Source organism: Rattus norvegicus, chromosome 3 (assembly GCF_036323735.1).
Source record: "Rattus norvegicus strain BN/NHsdMcwi chromosome 3, GRCr8, whole genome shotgun sequence".
Taxonomy (NCBI): Eukaryota; Metazoa; Chordata; class Mammalia; order Rodentia; family Muridae; genus Rattus; species Rattus norvegicus.
In genome coordinates this window covers 93729778-93751484 of record NC_086021.1, presented here as the reverse complement: position 1 = coordinate 93751484, position 21707 = coordinate 93729778, and the positions used below count along the sequence as shown (strand labels likewise).

At 38.5% G+C, this 21707-nt stretch overlaps 1 protein-coding gene and 1 pseudogene across 1 annotated transcript; both read right to left on the bottom strand.

Moving 5' to 3' along the window:
- Nucleotides 1-5867: 5867 nt before the first annotated feature.
- Or5w18 (olfactory receptor family 5 subfamily W member 18) lies at nucleotides 5868-6800 on the bottom strand. The gene has a single exon (NM_001000658.1). The coding sequence runs from the start codon at nucleotides 6798-6800 to the stop codon at nucleotides 5868-5870; it is 933 nt and encodes a 310-aa protein (NP_001000658.1).
- Olr589-ps (olfactory receptor pseudogene 589) lies at nucleotides 20829-21300 on the bottom strand (annotated as a pseudogene).

The following is a 21707-nucleotide window of genomic DNA, read 5'->3' as shown; positions in this document are numbered from 1 at the left end:
TATAAAGCCTCCAACCCATATAGAGCAGAGGGCTCCCAGTCTGGGTTCAGTCAGAGAAGATGCACCTAACCCTCAAGAGTTTAAAGGTCTCACCAGGGTGGGTGGGGTGGGGACATCCTCTAGGAGACAGGAGGGAGAATGAGGAGGAGGTGTGGGATGTGGATCAGTTAAAGAGTGGACTGAGAGGAGAATAAAATCTGAAGGGTAAAAATTAAATAAGTAAATAAATAAGTAAATAAATAAATAAATTTTAAAAAGATGTATTTTTATATGAGTACACTGTTTTTGTCTTCAGACATACCAGAAGAGGGCGTCAGATTTGATTACGGATGGTTGTGAGCCATCATGTGTTTGCTGGGAATTAAACTCAGGACCTCCAGAAGAGCAATCAATGTTCCTAACAGCTGAGCCATCTCTCCAGCCCCAGAAATAAATTCTTATCCACTGATCTATCATTTTCCTTTTCATCCTATTATTCTGCACCAAACAATTATTAATCTATTATTTCTCCTAACCCACCTTTGAAAGGCTACACATTGCATAGCTTTTATTAATAATATTTTAAATGCTTCAATCAAGCTTTAAAGTTAGTGCGTATTTTCTTTGTTATATACAGTCAATACTACATATTTCTTCAATCTGTGTTCTTGCATACAATGCTTCTTGTTAACTTTCTGCTTCCTGTTTGGTGATATTTTCGCCTTTTTCACGATTATATGGCATTTGAATATACGAATAAGAGTTAATTTATCTCCAATTAATGTGAAGCAAAAATAGTCCCCAAAGTCTTATTATTAACATATCATCTATGATTATGATATAAAGCAAACCTGGCTGATTGCAACATAGAAATTGTAGCTGAAAACACACATTTCAAGCTTCTTGGCTCTTTCATTATCTTCTGACTCTTAAGAAGTATGCAGTAAATACTTAAGATTTTGAAATTTTATCCTACCACAAGTGATGGAATGTGACAAAGTTTCTTTCATATTATAGAATGGGTTTAATCATTTTTTTCTACTTGTGTATATTCTAGAGATGGAGCCAGGCATGGTGTAATGTTCATTTAGTTCTAATATTCAGAAGGCAAAGATAGGTGGATTTCTGTGTATTCTAGGCCATTCTGCTGTACATTTTCAGTACAAGGCTAAATAGTACCAAGACTCTGTCAAAAAAAAAAAAACAACAGCAACAACAACAACAACAAAAATGCCAAATAGAAAAACAAAAAAACATACACACAAACAAAAAATTAGGAGAGGTTATTTCGTGTGACTGCACACTGGTGTGTCCAATGAGAATAGATGTTCACATACAGTTTTCCAAATCAGTAGAGCAGTGATTATAGAAGTGTTTGTGAATATTAATGATTAAAAATTGAAATGATCTAAAAAGAAACTGTAATCGTTTTCTATATGAGTCAGTATGTTTCACTATTAGCAGCAAACCACCGAACTGAAAACAGGACCTCCCGGGGGGGGGGTAGAGAAAGTATTGAAAGAGTTGAAGGAGCTTGTAACCCCATAAAAACAACAATGCAACCAACCAGAGTTTGCAGCGACTAAACCACCACCAAAGACTATACATGGACTGGCCCAGGGCTCCAACTGCATATGTAGCAGAGAATAGCCTTGTTGGGGCACCAGTGGAAGGGAAAGCCCTTGGTCTTGCCAAGGTTGGACATCCAGTGCAGAGGAATATGGGAGGTGGCAATTAGGGGATTGTATAGGGGGAATATCCGTATGGGGGAGGGGGAGAGGAGAGAATGGGGGCTTATGGACAGGAAACGCGGAAAGGGAATAACCTTTGAAATGTAAGTAAAGAAATATATAATAAAAATTTAAAAAATGAATTAATTGTGTTAGCATTAATACAGATAAATATGCATATCAATGGTATGGACATGAAAATGGAACTAGAAATACAATTCATAATGAGATAACCCAGACCCAGAATGACAAATATGGTATGTACTGACTTAAAAGGGGATAATAGCCTTGAAGTAGAGGATAACTATGCAGTAATCCACAAGTCCACAGAAACTCATTAACAAGGAGTGGTCAAGTGTTGGGGGGTGCGTTAATCTGTTAGGAAGGGAAAATGGAATAGACAACAGTGGTGGTCTGGAGGTGGAGGGTGTGTGGGAACAGAAACAAGAGAGAGCGGGTGGTTGGGAAAGAATGGAAGAAGAGTCGACTAAAAGAGACAACTGGAATTGGGAGCATATCTTGGGGTGGGCTAGAAGATGCATGAAATGAAAACCCCAAGGAATCTATGAAGATTACACTAGCTAAGACTCAGACTTGTTGGAGGATGTGGGGACTGAAGAGTCTATGTCCTGTAACCAGGTAAGACTTCCAGTGGCGGTATTGAAACATTAACCAGGTCAGAAATCCTTTAATCTATAATGTTTCCTGCTTAGAAAATGTGCTGCGGTAAAGGTGGTGCAGACGTTGTATAAATAGCCAATTACTTGTCCAGCTTGAGGTACATGCCAAAAGATGGAACCCCATCCCTGGCATGATCAGAAAGGCCAGCACCCAGAGGCTGTATAGCCCAGAGAACTAGCATATAACCAAACATGACTGGGAAAAAAATGTCAATGAAATGCATCTTTAATGATAATTATGCTATATTCATAAATTGATACACAATCCAGTTGTCATGTGAGAGCAGAAAGACTTCATCCAGCCTCTCATGGAAACAGATACAGTGACCCATAGCCAAAAATTATGTGGCGCTAAGAGAATCCTTCAGAAAAAGGGACAGAAAGGATTGTAGGAGCGAGGGAGATCAAGTACGCCACAAGATAAACTACAGCACCAACTAACCTGGGTTAACAGGGACTGACAGAGACTAAAACGACAACCAGGAAGCCTGCATGAAACTTACCTACATCCTAGGCATATATGTTACTGTTGTGTAGCTTGGTCTTTTTGTGAGACTCCTAACAGTTGGAGCAGGGACTGTCTGAGTCTTTTGCCTGCTTTTGCAATTCTTTTACTCATACTAAGTTGCCTTGTAGAGCTGTAACAGTTGTCTTACTACAACTTGACATGCCATGGGTAGCCTGCCCTTTTCAAAAGAGAAATGTATTAGGAGGAGTGGACGAGGGTAGGCAGTGGGGAAGTGGGAAAGCAGGGATTTGGAGGAAAGGGAAACAGAAGTTTGGATGTAAAAATATAATAATAATAAAAGAAACTCTAATACAATTATCATGCCATTACAAGGACACATTTAAGAATAATTAGCTTTTTAAAATTAATATTATCTCACTGATGCTATTGTTTCAGATAAAAACATAATAAGGATTAAACACAATTATTCCATATGCATGTGAAGCACTAATTTTATTATGTTAATATTTCTACAAGTTCTATTAATTTTACATAAGAATTACTCATAATATACAATCACAGATAATATAAACCATAAAATTGATAACTTGAAAACATCCTAGAAATAATGAAACTTAATTATCAGCTAGCACAATTACTCCAAATAAAGATTGAGAACTCTCAACTCTGCCTGAAATGGTTAATGTATATAAGAACATTTGCAGTGGCAGCAGGAGGGAGAGAGGGAGGAGAGAGGGCAGAGGGTGAATTTCTAGTTCAACATAATACTAGAAACTGCATCTACAGAATTCTAGAACATTCATTTTTGAGTCTCTTAATAGTATTCTTATGTTTTAACTAATTTATGAGGATTCTTAGTAATAGATCTCCATAAGGTTAAAATACAAAGTGAACCTTAGAAAATGTAAAATGCCCTTTTGTACTTAATGTCTAATTATCTGTAGAAATCTTTTTTCTTTTCTTTTTTCTTCGTTTTTATGGGATATTTTATTTATTTACATTGCAAATGTCATCCCCCTTCCCAGTTTCTCATCCACACACCCTATCTTCCCTTCTCCTTCCCACTGTTTCTATGAGGATGCTTTCCCTCCCGCCAATCACCCCTGTCTCATCACCCTAGCGTTCTTCTCCTATCTTGGGTCATCAAGCCCACAGGAACAAGAGTCTCCCTTCTCAGTGATCCCAGCTTGATAAGGTCATCCTCTGCTACATAGCCAGCTGGAGTCATGGGTTCCTCCATGTGTAATCTTTGCTTGGTGTTTTAGTCCTTTGGGAGCATTGGCAGGTATGGTTAGTTGGTATTATTATACTTCCTATGGTGTTGCAAACCTCTTCAGCTCTTACAGTCCTTGCCCTAACTTCTCCATGGGGTCTCCTCATTCAGTCCAATGTTTGGCTGTATTTAAACACATTCATATTGATCAGGCTCTGGGAAAGCCTCTCAGGGGACAGCTATACCAGGTTCCTGTCAATAAGCACTTCTTGGCATGAGCAATAGTGTCTGGGTTTGGTGACAGCAGAAGAAATATATCCCTAGGTGGGGCAGTCTCTGGATGGCCTTTCCTTCAGTTTCAGCACCACTCTTTTTTTTTACTTGAAAAGCATATTTATTTATATAATTTATCATTGAAGGTAAATTATTTGTAGTCAGGAATTGTGATGTGCACTTTTAACTGTTGACTTGACACCAAGGAAGAGAGTGTCAGTGAGGAACTGTAGATCAGGTTAACCTGTGAGCATCTGTGGAAGACTGCCTGAACTATACTGACTGGAAACACTGGCATAGACCAGGTGCAGGATATAGAGTGGCATTCAGGAACTCAGTAACCAACACAACAAATGTGAGCAAAGTATAGAATTGGTGGAACCAGATGGGTGGTTCGGCAGTTCAGTTTGCTCAGTCAGCTCCACTCTTTATTCCTGCATTTCCTTTTGACAGGAGGAATACTGGATTAATATTTTTGAGGTGGATGGGTGGCCCCATTCCTCAACTGGGGGGCCATGCCTTTCCACTGCATATGGTCTCTGCAGGTTCTGTCTCCCCTTTGTTGGGTATTTGGGCTAATGTCCTCGCTGTTGGGTCCTGGGAACCTCTGAGATCTCCGTCCTCTGGAACTTTCTAGTAGCTAACCTGAGTTCTCCTTCCCCCACTGCTGCACAGCTACTTTCAAATTCCTGATCCTCTCTACTTCTCACCCATCTCCTCCCTTGCCTGAACTGGTTTCCCCTTTTGCTTCCCCCTCCTCTCTCCCTCCCAGATCCCCCTCTCCCTGTACTTCTCAGAGATTATTCTCTTCTCCCTATGTTATGTAGGACTGTAGCATCAACACTTTGGTGTAATCTTCTTTTTTCTGGGGTTTCATATAGTCTGTGAGTTTATTGTGGGTATTCCAAACTTCCTTTTGGCTAATGCCTACTTATCAACCTCCATCCTAGCATATTGAACCTATATACAAATTACCATATTCTAGGTATCTCTGTTCTTTCAGAGCCAAATAGGAAAAAAAAAATGTGTATCATGATCCAGGAAACAGGGTGCAATAATAACACAGCACAGTGAGCTATAGCATTATGTTTGCACAAAATGTACATTTTGAAAATAACAAGCAAGGTGAGACTTAGAAATATGAAGGAAAAGAAGATAAGACCAGGATAAAAAATTAAGTTTGTTGAATATTTCTATTAAATTCCAATAAATTTTATCTTGCAAATTTTCCTCAACAAATCTTGGTATTGGTTTATACAGTCTTATAAAATCTGAGTAAAAGCAAAGGATAAATACACACACCCACATATACTCATAAACACATTTTTATATACACACGTGTGCACATACACACATGCACATAGAATACACTGTAGCATTTTTGGAACAATTTTACTGCACTCTAGCACTAAAGTAAATACTAGTTTCACTAAATAAATACTAATCAAATTCAAGTTTTCATATGACATAATTTTAAGAAAATAATCATTATACGAAAAAGGTAGAGAATTTTCAATATGTATTCAACAGCATCTCTTATTTTTCAGTTTTTTCAGAGCTTCTTTCACATCCTTGTTCCTCAGGCTATAAATCAGAGGATTTAGCATCGGTATCACAAGGATATAAAACAGTGAGCTCATTTTGTCTTGATCAAGAGAATAAGAAGAACTTGGCCGGAAATACATAAAGAGCACAGTTCCTTGGAAAATCGCAACTGCAATCAGGTGAGAAGCACAGGTAGAGAAAGCTTTGAACCTACCCTCAGTAGAGCTGATCTTCAAGACTGATGAGATGATGTAACAATAGGAGACAAGAACTCCTGAGATGGTGCTCAGTTCAATAAACCCAAAAATTGTGAATATTGCTAACTCATTGACCTGTGTGTCTGAGCAGGACAGTAGTAAGATGGGAGGGATATCACAAAAGAAGTGATCAATTTCGTTAGATCCACAGAAACACAAGTGAAATGTCAATGTTGTATGGATCAAAGAGTCTGCCACACCTACAAGATAGACTCCAGCCATTAGCAAGGAGCACAGTCTGCTGGACATGTTCGTTGTGTAAAGTAAGGGATTGCTGATGGCCTGGTATCGGTCAAAAGCCATCACTGCCAGCAGTATGCACTCAGAGTCCACAAATGTACAGGAAATGAAGAATTGCAAAGCACAGCCAAAAAAAGGAATTGACTTATCATTACCAAATATGTCTGTTAACATCTTAGGACCAACTGCAGAGGAATAGCAGAGATCACAGAAGGAGAGGTTACTGAGGAAAAAGTACATTGGTGTTTGTAGCTGTGGATCCACTTTAATTAAAACAATCATTCCAAGATTCCCAATGAGGTTGATCAGATAGACCACTAGAAATATTGTGAATAGAGCTGCCTTTACCTCAGTGTTGTTGGTAATTCCCATTAATATGAATTCAGTAAAGGAGGAACAATTTTCTCTCTCCATCCTTCTTTGCATGTCTATAATGTTTGCAAAATGTTAAAGAAAGTGGCAGAAGATATTGCCTCCTGAATATCAACAATGCACCTACAACACAGAATATGATTGGCTTCAGGTATTACTAATATATTGTAAGCAAGTCATAAGTCAGTTCAAAAATTCATTGCTTTTTACTTGAAAGAAAAAAAGCTAATGTGTGTTAGATGTTTAACAGCTAAAGTGTTTAGAAAATTTGGTCATATTTCTTTGTTATTCATGGAGCATGCTGCTTTCTACAAGTTCCCTAATTTTTTAATTCATTTTTCCTTGTCATGGAGTATACTTAGCTGAAGGAAATATTTAAAATTTAAAATATCAAAGACTCTAGCATTAAAGACAGTATAACATATAGTCTTATGTGCTTTGCAGTTTTCATGTGACAGAGAGGATCTCATTATCTCCTAAATAAATGATGATGGCTTTGGAAAGAATTATTAATGTTATAGAAGTGTGGATCAGGTAATTAAATATTGTTAAGAGGCTTCTATGTTACTACACTTGATTTCCTCTGGCAAACTGTGTAGTTTGCACACAGTCCTTATTAAGTGTTTGTAGCAGTCAAGAGTCTCCTACTAATAGGCAAGTCTCCAGAACAATGACATATGCCAGAAAAATAAAACAAAAGTGATTATGCATTCTATTAAGCTTGATCTTAAAATTAACTATTATATATAAAGTTGGAAATTGACAAAGATTTAGTTTTTACTACTACATACCAAACAGTTATCCATCTCAAACATATCAGCAACTGAAGGAGCTCACCAACCCATATGTTCTCTGATAGCAGTGCATACAAGACAGAAAGGGAAAGAAAACCTAGCTTAATGAATGTCCTTTCCTCCTAGCCCATGGGAGCCTCAAGTGGCCCCTAGATATCCAACTACATGAACCAGGGCATTGTGTCTTACATAAAGAGTAAAGGACTTCATCATCACTGTTCACCAGGATCTAGAGCATCCTTCCCTGGATGAAATGGACATTGTATTTCATCAATTGATGGAAATAGACAAAAAAATATCCTATAACTGAGTATATGTCTGAGAGCTAACCAGATCCAGAAGATAAACAGAATCATGATTAGTGTTCCATGCAGAAAGGAACAATGATTTAATAAATCCAGAAACTTTGGAAGTTGGATGAAAATAGAATTTTTTCTTGCATATAGAATTTCTCTATCTCTCTGTATTTGCCCTAATTCTGTCTCTATTTCTCTTTCTCTATGTCTGTCTGTATCTGTCTCTCTTTCTATTTCTGTCTTGGTCTCCTCAGTCTCTATCTATGTTTCTCTATCTATCTATCTATCTATCTATCTATCTATCTATCTATCTATCTATCTCTCTCTATCTCTCTTTCTCTCTCTTTCTCTCTCTCTCTCTCTGTGTGAGTGTGTGTGTGTGTGTGTGTGTGTGTGTGTGTGTGTGTGTGAGAGAGAGAGAGAGAGAGAGAGAGAGAGAGAGAGAGAGAGAGAGATTTTGTTTTTATTATTGGATTGGATCTATCTCTTTGTCCACAATGACAAGATATGTAAAACTTGGAATGTGTGTGAAAAACGTTTCAGGAATTTGCTAGATGTAACAAATCATGGCAAGATTCACACATGGAGCTCAATTTAAATATGTTCCTCACTACTTATAATCGCTTTTGATATTAAAAGTCAATTCAGTTCATTGATGTGTTACACAATTATAAAAGAAATAAAGTCCTGTAACCAGACTAAAATAATTTATTTTGTTACTACTATTACCTACTACTTGGACACACATTATTGCCATTCACCACAAATAAATATTTTCAGCAATTAAAAATAAAAACACATGAACTAAATGAAGTAACAAGTAAAATATAAGATATATCTTTCTATGAAGGTAATTTAGAATTTTTATCTTCTGTGTTTAGATTTGGAAACTTAGAACCTACCTTAGTTGAGCAGCAGGTCTCTGCCACCTGCATATGAGAGAGATACCATTTTATCTTAGGGAATGACAATTGGGACTCATTTCCCTTGGGCTTTTGTGTGACTAATTATAATTGTGGGTCTGAATTCCAGATTATAAGTCCAGTGTTAATTCTTTATTATGGCAACCAATTAATATATGTCAGAAAATAAACTATTAGTTGTTCTTTATAATCTTAGGTTTGGTTCTCCCTTCAAAGCAGAAGTCTAAAAAACCAAAATATGCCATCTTAACAGCCTCATCCTCTTCTGTAGTATTACACACCTTCATATTTTAACTTTTCATTATCCCAGAAATATGACAACCTTGACATAATAATTTATTTTTCAATAAAAACATATAGTGTAGTTTTCAACATTTTAAAGCAAAACTGTATTTAATTTCTCAGTATATTTATTGGTTGTTAGCCACAAATACTATATGATTCTAATATTTTCTTTAAGTTTCAGTAACAAATTCATATTCATTAGTAGTCATCCTCCCTCTTCAGTTGTCTGAAGTCTCGGGAATACACATTTCTGATGATAAACATTTGCCTATTCAGCACAGATCATAAAATTATAACTATATAAAATATAGCCTTTTGCAGCAGATTTACTATATTTACCCTAAGGTTTTCAAGTAAATAGCATTTGAATACATCAAACATATTTCCTTTTATGACTAAATCCAGCAGTATTGTGTTCATGCACATAAAAACACATCTATTCCTTAGTGAACATGCAATTTATTGAACCTTCTGGCTACTCTCTGTCTTTTTAGATAATTTATCAGGAATTTCAAAGACATTAGTGACTGTTTACTACACTTGGAATTGTAACAGTTGTGTGCTTGTGTGTGTGCATGTGTGTGTGTGTGTGTGTCCTATAAGTGCTATTTAAGACCACAATAGGATGTTAGATATCTTCCTAGAACTTTCTAGTTTATTCTCTTGATGAAGCGTCCAAAATTGCAAGGAAGTTCACTAACTGTGACTAAGTTGACAGGACAGTGAACTCTCACGACTATTTCTCTTTGTTCCACAATACTGAAGTTACAGACACTAGAAAATTTTATTGATATTATATGAATTTATATTTCAGATGTTTCCCCCTTTCCCAATTTCCCCTATTGAATTCCCCTATCCCATTCTCACTCTCCCTGATTCTATGAAGGTGATCTCCCTCCCAAACAGCCACCCCATTGCACTACCCTGGCATTCCCCTACACTGGGGAATTGAGGCTTGACAGGACCAAAGGCCTCTCACCATCCTGATGCCAGACAAGGGAATTGTCTGCTACATATGTAGCTGGAGCCATAGATCCCTCCATGTATACTCTTTAGTTTGTGGTTTAGTCCCTGAGAGCTCTGAGGGTAATGGTTGGTTAATATTGTTCTTCTTATGGCGTTGTAAACCCCTTTGATAAGAACTTGAAGTTCCTGAAGAAAGCAATCAAAGAAGATCTCAGAAGGTGGAAAAATCACCAATGCACATGGATTGGCAGGATTAATACTGTAAAAATGGCCATCTTGCCTAAAGAAATCTACAGATTTAAAGTAATTCCCATCAAAATTTTCATGCAATTCTTCATTGAGTTACAAAGAGCAATTTGCAAATGTATTTGGAATAACCAAAAACCCAGGATAGTGAAGAATATTACTAATAAAGGGACTTCTGGAGAAGTCATCATCTCTGATCTCAACATGCACTACAGAACAATAATGATAAAAACTGTATGACATTGGTACAGAGACAGGTAGTTAGATCACGGAAATAGAATTGAAAACCCTGAAATGAACCTATACACCTATGGTCACTTGATCTTTAACAAAGGAGCTAATACCAGTCAGTGGAAAAAGACAGCATTATCTACAAATATGCTTGTTCAACTGGCAGTCAGTATGTAGAAGAATGCACATCAATCCATTCTTATCTCTTTGTACAAAACTCAAGTCCAAGTAGATCAAGGACCACTATGTAAAACCAGATACACTAAAACTAATAAAAGAGAAAGTGGAGAAGAGCCTTGAGCACATGAGCACAGGGGAAATTTTCCTGAACAGAACACCAATGGCTCATGCTCTAAGATCAACAATCGTGTATGGGGAATGCCAGGGCATTGAAGTGGGAATGGGTAGGTGGGAGTGTGAGCATTTTCATGAAAACAGGGGGAGGGGTTACGGGAGAGGTGGGAAAGGGGATAACATTTGAAAAGTTAATGCACAAAATAATCAGTAAAAAAGTCGACAAATGGGACCTCATAAATTTGCATTTTTAAGGCAAATGACACTCTCATTAGGACAAAACACCAACCAACAGGTTTGGGAAAAGATCTTTACCAATCCTACATCCAATAGAAGGCTAATATCCAGTATATACAAAGAATACAAGAAGATAGACTCCAAAGGACCAAATGACCCTATTAAATCTGGGGTACAGACATAAAAAATTAACCAAGCAAGTAAAAGATCTGTACAATAAGAACTTCAAGCCTCTGAAGGAAGAAATTGAAGAAGACCTCAGAAGATGGAAAGATCTCCCATCCTCATGGATTGGCAGAATTAATATAGTAAAAATGGCCATTTTACCAAAAGCGATCAACAGATTCAATGAAATCCTCATCAAAACACCAATTTGCAAATTCATCTGGAATAACAAAAAACCCAGGATTTTTGAACTCTCCTCAACAATAAAAGGACTTCAGGGGGAATCACTATCCCTGAACTCAAGCAGTATTACAGAGCAATAGTGATAAAAACTGCATGGTATTGGTACAGAGACAGACAGATAGACAAATGGAATAGAATTGAACACCCAGAAATGAACCCACACACCTATGGTCATGTGATTTCTGACAAAGGAGCCAAAACCATCCAGTGCAAAAAAGATAGCATTTTCAGCAAATGGTGCTGGTTCATCTGGAGGTCAACATGTAGAAGAATGCAGATCGATCCATGCTTATCACCCTGAACAAAGCTTAAGTCCAAGTAGATCAATTTTCTCCACATCAAACCAGATACACTCAAACTAATAGAAGAAAAAGTGGGGAAGCATCTCGAACACATGGGCACTGGAGGAAATTTCCTGAACAAAACACCAATGGCTTCTGCTCTAAGATCAAGAATCGACAAATGGGATCTCATAAAACTGCAAAGCTTCTGTAAGGCAAAGGACATTGTGGTTAGGACAAAACGGCAACCAATAGATTGGGAAAAGATCTTTACCAATCCTACAACAGATAGAGGCCTTATATTCAAAATATACAAAGAACTCAAGAAGTTAGACCGCAGAGAGACAAATAACCCTATTAAAAATGGGGTTCAGAGCTAAACAAAGAATTCATAGCTGAGGAATGCCGAATGGCTGAGAAACACCTAAAGAAATGTTCAACACCTTTAGTCATAAGGGAAATGCAAATCAAAACAACCCTTAGATTCTACCTCACACCAGTCAGAATAGCTAAGATCAAAAACTCAGGGGACAGCAGATGCTGGTGAGGATGTGGAGAAAGAGGAACACTCCTCCATTATTGGTGGGATTGCAGACTGGTACAACCATTCTGGAAATCAGTCTGGTGGTTCTTCAGAAAATTGGACATTGAACTACCTGAGGACCCAGCTATACCTCTCTTGGGCATATACCCAAAAGATGCCACAACATATAAAAAAGACACGTGCTCCACTATGTTCATAGCAGCCTTATTTATAATAGCCAGAAGCTGGAAAGAACCCAGATGCCCTTCAACAGAGGAATGGATACAGAAAATGTGGTACCTCTACACTATGGAATATTACTCAGCTATCAAAAAACAATGACTTTATGAAATTCATAGGCAAATGGATGTAACTGAAAAATATCATCCTGAGTGAGGTAACCCAATCACAGAAAAACACACATGGTATGCACTCATTGATAAGTGGCTATTAGCCCAAATGCTTGAATTGCCCTAGATACACAGAACACATGAAACTCAAGAAGGATGATCAATATGTGAATGCTTCACTCCTTCTTTAAAGGGGGAGCAAGAATACCCTTGACAGGGAATAGGGAGGCAAAGATTAAAACAGAGGCAGAAGGAACACCCATTCAGAGGTTGCCTCACATGTGGCCCATACATATACAGCCACCCAATTAGACAAGATGGATGAAGCAAAGTGCAGGCCGACAGGAACCGGATGTAGATCTCTCCTGAGAGACACAGCCAGAATACAGCAAATACATAGGCGAATGCCAGCCGCAAACCACTGAACTGAGAACGGGACCCCTGTTGAAGGAATCAGAGAAAGGACTGGAAGAGTTTGAAGGGGCTCGAGACCCCATATCAAAAACAATGCCAACCAACCAGAGCTTCCAGTGACTAACCACTATCCAAAGACTATACATGGACTGACCCTGGGTTCCAACCTCAAAGGTAGCAATGAATAGCCTTGTAAGAGCACCAGTGGAAGGGGAAGCCCTTGGTCCTGCTTAGACTGAACCCCCAGTGAACGAATTGTTGTGGGAAGGGCGGTAATGGGGGGAGGGTTGGAAGGGGAACTGCCATATAGAAAGGGAGGGGGAGGGATTAGGTGGATGTTGGCCCGGAAACCAGGAAAGGGAATAACAATCGAAATGTAAATAAGAAATACTCAAGTTAATAAAGAAAAAAATAAATATAATTCTGGACAGATGACAAAAAAAAAAAAAAAAGAATTCTCAACTGAGAAATATTGAGTGGCCAAGAAGCACCTAAAGAAAGGTTCAACATCCTTAGTCATCAGAGAAACACAAATCAAAAGAACCGTGGGATTCCACCTCACAGCTGTAAGAATGGCTAACATTAAATCTCAGATGACAGATGCTGGCTAGGATGTGGAAAAAGAGGAACACCCATTTTTGGTGGAATTGCAAACTGGTACAGCTACTCTGGCAATCACTCTGGCAGTACCTTAGAAAACTGGACATAGTACAATCTGAGAACCCAAGTAAACCACTCCTGGACTTACACCGAAAAGATGCTCCAACATGTAATGAGGGCACATCCTCAACTGTGTTCATGACAGCCTATTTATAATATCCAGACATTGGAAAAACAGACATATTTCAACATACAGAAAATATAGTACATTTATAAAATGTTTTACTACTCAATTATTAAAAACAATAAATTCCGAAATTCTTAGGCAAATGGATGGAACTAGGAAAGATAATCATGGGTGCATTATCCCAGTCACAGTAGAACACACATAGTAAATATTAGCCCAAAATCTCAGGAATACTCAATACTTTGGGGTTAGTTGAAAGAATACTTTCTTGCTTTTTCTAGGGTATAGTTTTCCCTCCTGTGTTGGAGGTTTCCATTTATTATTCTTTGTAGGGCTGCATTGTAGAAAGATATTGTTTAAATTTGGTTTTGTCATGGAATATCTTGCTTTCTCCATGTATAGTAATTGAAAATTTCACTGGGTATATTAGCCCGGGGTGGCATTTGTCTTCTCTTAGGGTCTGTATGACAATTGCCCAGGACCTTCTTGCTTCTATATTCTCTGTTAAGAACTCTGGTGTAATTCTGATTTGTCTGCCTTTAAATTACTATTTTTCCTTACTGCTTTTAATAGTTTTTCTTCTTTTTGTTCATTTGGTGTTTTGACTATTTTGTGAAGGATGGAATTTCTTTTCCAGTCCAATCTATTTGGAGTTCTGTAGGCTTCTTGTGTGTATATAGGATTCTCTTTCTTTAGGTTAGGAAAGTTTTCTTCTATAATTTTGTTGATATTTACTGGCCTTTTAAGTTGGGAGTCTTCACTCTCTTCTATATCTATTATCTTTACATTTTTCTTCTCATTGTGTCCTGGATTTCCTAGATGTTTTAGATCCAACCATTTTTGCATTTTGTATTTTCTCTGACTGTTTTGTCAATGTTTTCTACGGTATCTTCTGCCCCAGAGATTCTCTCTTCTATCTCTTGTATTCTGTTGGTGATGCTTGTGTCTATGACACCTGATCTCTTTCCTAGGTTTATTTCTAGGGTGGTCTCCCTTTGTAATTTCTTTATTGTTTCTATTTCCATTTTTAGATCCTGGATGGATTTGCTCAATTCCTCCACTTGTTTGCTTGTGTTTTCCTGTAATTCTTTAAGGGATTTTTTTTGTGTTTCCTTTTTTAGGACTTCTACCTATTTACTTGTTTCATCTTGTATTTTTTAAGGGATTTATTTGTGTTATTTTTAAAGTCTTCTATCATCATCATGAGATGTGATTTTAAACATGAACTTGCTTTTCCTGTGTAATGAGGTATACAGGGTTTGCTGTAGTAGGGAAACTGTGTTACGGTAATGCCAAGTAATCTTGCCTTCTACTACTCAGCTATTAAAAACAATGAGTTCCTGAAATTCTTAGGCATATGGATGGAACTAAAAAATATTATCCTGAGTGGCATTACCCAGTCACAAAAAATACACATGGAATTCACTCACTGAGTAGTGGATAATATCTCAAAAGCTCAAAAATGCATGAAACAATTCACAGACCATATGAAGCTCAAGGAGAAGGAAAACCAAAGTGTGAATGTTTCTTTCCTTCTTATAAGGGTGAACAAAATACTCATGGAAGGTGAAAGGGGGATACATGGACAGAATGGAGCAGGGAATGAAGAAAATGTCCAACAGAGACTGCCCAACCTGGGGATCCATCCCATATAGAGCCACCAAACCCAGACACTATTGCTTGTGCCAAGAAATGCTTGCTGACCATAGCCTGATAGGGATTTGTCCTGAGAGTCTCTGGCAGAGCCTTATTGATACAGATAAGGATTCTTATACTTAACCATTGGACTGATCACAGGGACCTTAATGGAGGAGTTAGAGAAAGGACTGAAGTAGCTGAAAGGGTTTGTAAACCCACAGGAAGAACAACAATGTCAACCAAACAGACCGCCCAATTCTCCCAGGGTCTAAACCACTAACCAAAAAAGTACACATGGCGGGGGACCCATGGCCCCAGCCGATGTGTAGCAAAGGGTGGTATTATCTGGCATCAATAGGAGCAGAAGCCTTTGGTCCTGTGAAAGCTCATATCCCCAGTGTAGGAAAATGCCAGGATGTTAGGGTGGAAGTGAATATGTGGGATGGAGACCACCCTCATAGAAGCAGGAAGAGGGGTTTATAAAAGGGGGGAGACCTATAAAGCAGATAACATTTGAAATGTAAATTCAAAAAATATCCAATAATATATTAATTTTAAAAAAAGAAAAAGAAATACATTATCACAAATGAAAATATTTCTTCACTGGAAAATTCAAGAACAGACTAAGAAATGAACATGTTTCCCAACCCTAAATTTTTCAAACATCCACTGCAATCCTACTTAAAAACAGGAGACCTACTGTGTATATTTTTGAGGTTTGAAGCATTAATGGATATAGCAGTTTTTCTTTGTTTGTCTTCTGTTTCTATCCTATGCTGTTTGTGAAACTCTCTTCTGCTCAGTTCAGAAGTGCTTTAGTCTACCTCATCATTGTGTAGTATTTACACTTTCATAATATCATAAAATTAAAGTTAAAATTCTGAAAAGTGGGGACCATGATGCTTGTTACAACTTCAAAGAATTTTAAAGTGTCTTCCATTGTTTTATAGTATGAAGAAAATCCAGGTGACTGACAGTGAATTGTTTTCTGACAACTATGTACTATTCACTAAATGCTTACTGGCTTATGTCTTATGTGTAGATGAATCTACTTTTGAAGTTTTGCTGAGGCAGATAATGCAGCAGTGAATCTCTTTTGTTCATTCATGTATTTATATGGACACAATTTTTAGTAAATAGTTGATATTTTATTGAGTTCTGAATTTAATATCAAATATACAATGCAGTTGTCTATAACATGAGTTAGCAAGTCCATTCCTGAGCAAATAATTTTATATCTTTATCTTAACATGTTACTTTCATAAGCAAATGTATTATACATCAAGAGTCGTCATTAACAATGTTAGTATTGAAGATCATGAGTTTTGGGGTTGCGCAAGTAGTTTATCTATGACATTAGACGATAGCACTTGTGAATATAGAGAAAAGACTTCACATGAAAGAAAAAATACATAATACAGAGAAGTATAGCCTAGCCTCACTCTGACAGAGAATCTTCTTGCCATGGCTCTATTATGCTAGGCTTACTGGTATGTGTGCGTACTTTGGCTTATGAAAATGTTTCAATAAGAGCCTACAAAATTCTGTGAAAATGGGAAGAGTAAAAACTAAGTAAATCTAAAGAAACTATGAAATTCAATGTAATAAGACACTATGTAAAAACAGACTAACTGGGCTAGTCCTGTAATTTCAAATATGGGTGGTTAAGGAAGGGGTTTTATAATTTCAAAGTCAGTCTAGAAACGATAATTAATAGCTAAAACTGAATGTGAATGTCAGGAATGTGGTATGGATACTGAATATATATTTAAAACCATATTTTGCTTTTTAACTTTCTTCAAAGCCTCATTCACAACCTTGTTCATCAGGTTGCAAATCAGAGGGTTCAGTATGGGAATCACAGAGTTTAAATAGACACATCATTAATAAAGGTAATAAGAACTTGAGATCTGGCTCTGCCACATGTCTTCCTTTGGTGGAGATGCCATCCCCATCTTGCCCCTTGACACCTGTGGAACCAAGGTCACAATAATGGGTGAGTTGCATTATAAAATATAAGGGAATACCTGGCATGCCTATGTCAAGGTTTTCCCCTGAGATATCATGCCATGCCACCTACCTAGCATAAAGAAGATTTACTGTGTGGAAATGTGAAAATGGTAGCGGCAGAGAAAGAAGGGAGAAGGGCAGAATGGAGAAAGAGAGAAAGAGAGGCCAGCTGGGAACACATGGCAACAGAAAAAGGAGAGGACAAAAAGGAGGAAGAATGGGAGGACAAGGAGGAGGAGGAGGAAGAGAGAGAGAGAGAGAGAGAGAGAGAGAGAGAGAGAGAGAGAGGTGGGGCGCTGGGGGAGTCAGCAGTTCTCTTTATAATCTGTCAACCTGGCTTGCCCCTGGTGGTGAATGATGACACTTCAAGTTGAAGCACTCAGGTGAGCTGGCAGCTGGCCCTGCCCTGGCCTCACAGGAGAGCTAGTCCTGGTAGCAGGGCAAAAGCAAGGAAAAGCTATCTGCCATGGGATGGCATGGATACAGGATTGATTCCCACAATCTCCCTCAACCCTTGCCACCTACAACAGTACAGAGAAATGGCTCCTGTATCATATCATAAGAGCAAATTAGTTGGCTCTGCCTCTCACCAGCTACAACACAGATAAGTCAGTTCTATGGTTGTAGGACCAATAGCAGTGGTCCACCCCTTGCCTGCCTGAGTGTTTGGGAAAATGGACCCTATGTCCCAACTGAACAGTGCAATAGAGCTAGCTATGGAGTCTTGGATATAGGTGAGCCTGCCCCAAAGTCATGAGAGTGGGAGAGATGACTCTGCTTCCTACTGTTAGAGCACATTAGGTGATCTAGCTGGACCAATGCTGGAGAGCTTGCCCTGGTGGTGTGGATGTGGGAGTGACAAAAGGCTGCCAGCTTGTATACTCCCAAGGCCCAGTTCCAAGCCTTTGAGTTTGCCCATTCCAAAATCTACAATGTATGCGATGTGTTGGAGAATGTGAAGGAGCCAGCCCTGCTGTTCCAAAGCTGGAGGATCTCTATGACCCAGGGCTGTAATAGCAAAGCAGGAAGGAGTCCAGGTGATGACCAAATATTTATGGTATGGCAAAAGCCAGAAACCTCAAGTCAGACCAATTACTCATTGCAGTGAACATTTGCAAGTGAAGATGTGCAAATTGAGGAGTATTTTATGGGACTCACTGAGACACATGTTCTACAATGAGATGTTTTCTATGCTTTGATTTGCTAGTTTTGTTTGTTTTGTATTTTTATTTACTTTTGTGTCCCCAGGATGCAATGGCAGAGGTAGACAGGAGGGGATGGGGAGCTGAGTGAGACTGAGGTGCATGATATGAAACTCACAAAGTATCGATGAAAGGCTAAATATTTAAAAAGAGCCACCCTGATAGACTCTCTGGAGCATCTCCCACGTCTTGTCCCTGGAATATTCTAGAGAGCTTCCCTTCCAGGTGCCAATGATTTCCTTTCACTCTCCTAGTCCTCTTTCCCTTTCCCTGTACCTGATCTCTCCATCCCCAAACCCTGCTCCCCTCATCATCCTATTTCACAGGCAGTTCCTTCCTTTCATTCAACTCTGATGAGTATTTCCCCTTCTGAATGAGATTCAAGCATCTTTCCTTAGGCCCTCCTTGTTTTTTAGCTTCTTTGGGCTGGGGATCATAGTTGTGTACTTATTGCCTAACATCCACTTATAAGTGAATACATATCATGTATGATTCTTTAGGGGAGGGTCTGAGTTACATTACACTGAATGATGTTTTCTAGTTCCATCCATTTGCTGGCAATTTTCATGACGTCCTTGTGTTTAATAGCTGAGTACTTTTACCATTCCATGGAATGGTATAGCTGGGTATTGAGGTAGACATGTCAATTTTTTTGGAGAAACTGCCAAATTGATTTCCAGAGTGTTTGTACAAGTTTGCATTCCCACCATCTTTGGTGGTTGGGGGGGATGAGTTCTCCTTGTTCCACATCCTTGCCAGCATGTACTGTTGCTTGAGTTTTTGGTCTTATCCATTCTGATGGGTGGAAGGTAGAATCTCAGATTCAGTTTGATTTCAATTTCCTTTATAACTAAGGACATCGGACATTTCTTGATGTCTTTTAGCTACTGGAAATTCCACTGTCGTGAATTCTCTATTAGCTCTGTACTCCATTTTTAATTGAATAATTTAATTTGATGGTATCTAACTTATTGAGTTCTTTATATCTTGTAGTGGTGACATTCTATAGCCAGGCAGGACTCTCAGTGAATGAATAAGAACACAAATTCACCCATAAAATCTTTAACCCAAAATTTGTTCAGCCTATAGGAAATACAGGGACAAAGATAGAGCAGAGTTGCCAACCAATGACTGGACCAACTTGTGCCCAATCCCATGTGCAAGAACCAATACCTGACACTATTAATGTGACTCATTTATGCTTACAGATAGGAACCTAGCATAATTGTCATCTGAGAGACTCCATCCAGCATCTAACTGAAACAGATAGAGAGACCCACAACCATTAGTGATCTGGCAGTCATTCCAAGGAATTGGGATTGATTGAGGGGATAGGGACTCCAGAAGAAGTTCAGAAGATTCCACTAACCTGGGAGCTTAGGAGCTCACAAACTGAATCACCAACCAAACAGCATACGTAGTCTTAACCTATTCCCCCACACATATGTAACAGATATGCAGCTTGGTTTTCTTGTTGATTCCCCCAACAAATGGAGTTGGTGCTGTCCTTGATTCTGTTGCCTGTTTGTGAATCCTGTTTCCTTATCTGTGCTCTCTTGTCTGACCTTAGTGGTAGATGAGTTGCCTAATTCTGCAGTGACTTGGCATGCCAATACAATAGTAAACATGACTGTCTTCAGAGAGGGTTCATGCAGCAATTGTTGGAAACTGATGCAGAGGCTCAGAGCCTAGCAGTAAGTGGATCTTGGGGAATCCTGTGCAAAAGGGTAAATACATATTGAAGGAGCCAGAGAAGTCAAGGACACCACAAGAAAACCCATGTAATCAACTAACCTGAGCTCATATGGCCTCATACAGACTGAACTGCCAACCAGAAAGCATCCATGGGATGGATCTTGGCTCTCTAAATATATGTATCAACCATGTAGCTCGTTTTTCACATGGGACCTCCTAAGTGGGAGTGGAAGCTGTCTGGATGCATTGCCTGCCTTTGAATCCCTTCCTCCTAACTGGGCTGACTTACCTAGCCTCAATATAAGAAGATATGTCTAGACTTACTGAAACCTAATATGCCAAGTGGTTGATATCCTTGAGAGGTCTCCCCTGTTTTTGAGGAGAAAGGGGGAGAAAGCAGAAGGGGAAAAGAGGTAGTATGGAGCTACATACTAGAGAAGGAAGAGAAAGCTAGGTTCATAGTATAAAGTAAATAAAAATAATAAATAAAAATGAAACAATAAATGAAAGAAAAAGAAATTTGATAAAACTAGATGAATATTAGAGTTAATTGAATATTGATAAATGCAGTCAAGTGTGAAATACAAAGATATATTCGAACCTCCACTCAGTAGAGTGAATTTTCAAGCCTTACGATGATGTAACAATAAGAAACAAAAACCCCTGTGATAGGGCTCAGTCGAAAAAAACTATAAATAATAAGTATCTGAGTATGGGAGAAGGTAAAATACACATAAATTACAGAAGAAATGCTTGATCTCATTGGACTCAGAGATATATAAGTGGAACGCTTCAAAGTGTCTAAAATTCACACTAGGAAAATACAAGCTGTAAGCATGCTAAACAGAGAGAGATGACTCAAGAAAAAGTACATGGATGTGTAGAGCTGGGGATCCATCCTCATTAAAAATGATCATGTCAACTTTCCCTATAAGATTAATCAGATAGATAAGTACAAACATGACAAAGTGTCCCTTTCATCTCAAGGTCATTTGTAACTACCACAAATTTTAATTCATTCAGGGAAGGATTTTCTATGTCAGTTCTTTCTTCCAGTCTATAATATAAAATAATTAAAATTCATTTATTCCATTTTCATTGGTTATTTTTTATTTGCATTTCAAATGTTATCTCCTTTCCCAGTTTCCCCTCCTAAAACCCACTGTCTTCTCACTCTCTCCCTTGCCTCTGTGAGGGTGCGCTCCCTCCTGACCACCCACTCCTGCCTCAGCACCCTAGCGTTCCCCTACCCTGGGTCATCCAACCAGTACAGGACCAAGGGTCTCCCCTCCCAGTGATGCCTGATAAGGTCTTCCTCTGCTACAAATCCAGTTGGAGGCATGGGTCCCTCATGAGTACCCTTTGGTTG

Excerpts from the sequence above, each read along its gene's own strand:
- Or5w18 (NM_001000658.1), bottom strand. The coding sequence starts at position 6,800 with ATGGAGAGAGAAAATTGTTCCTCCTTTACTGAATTCATATTAATGGGA.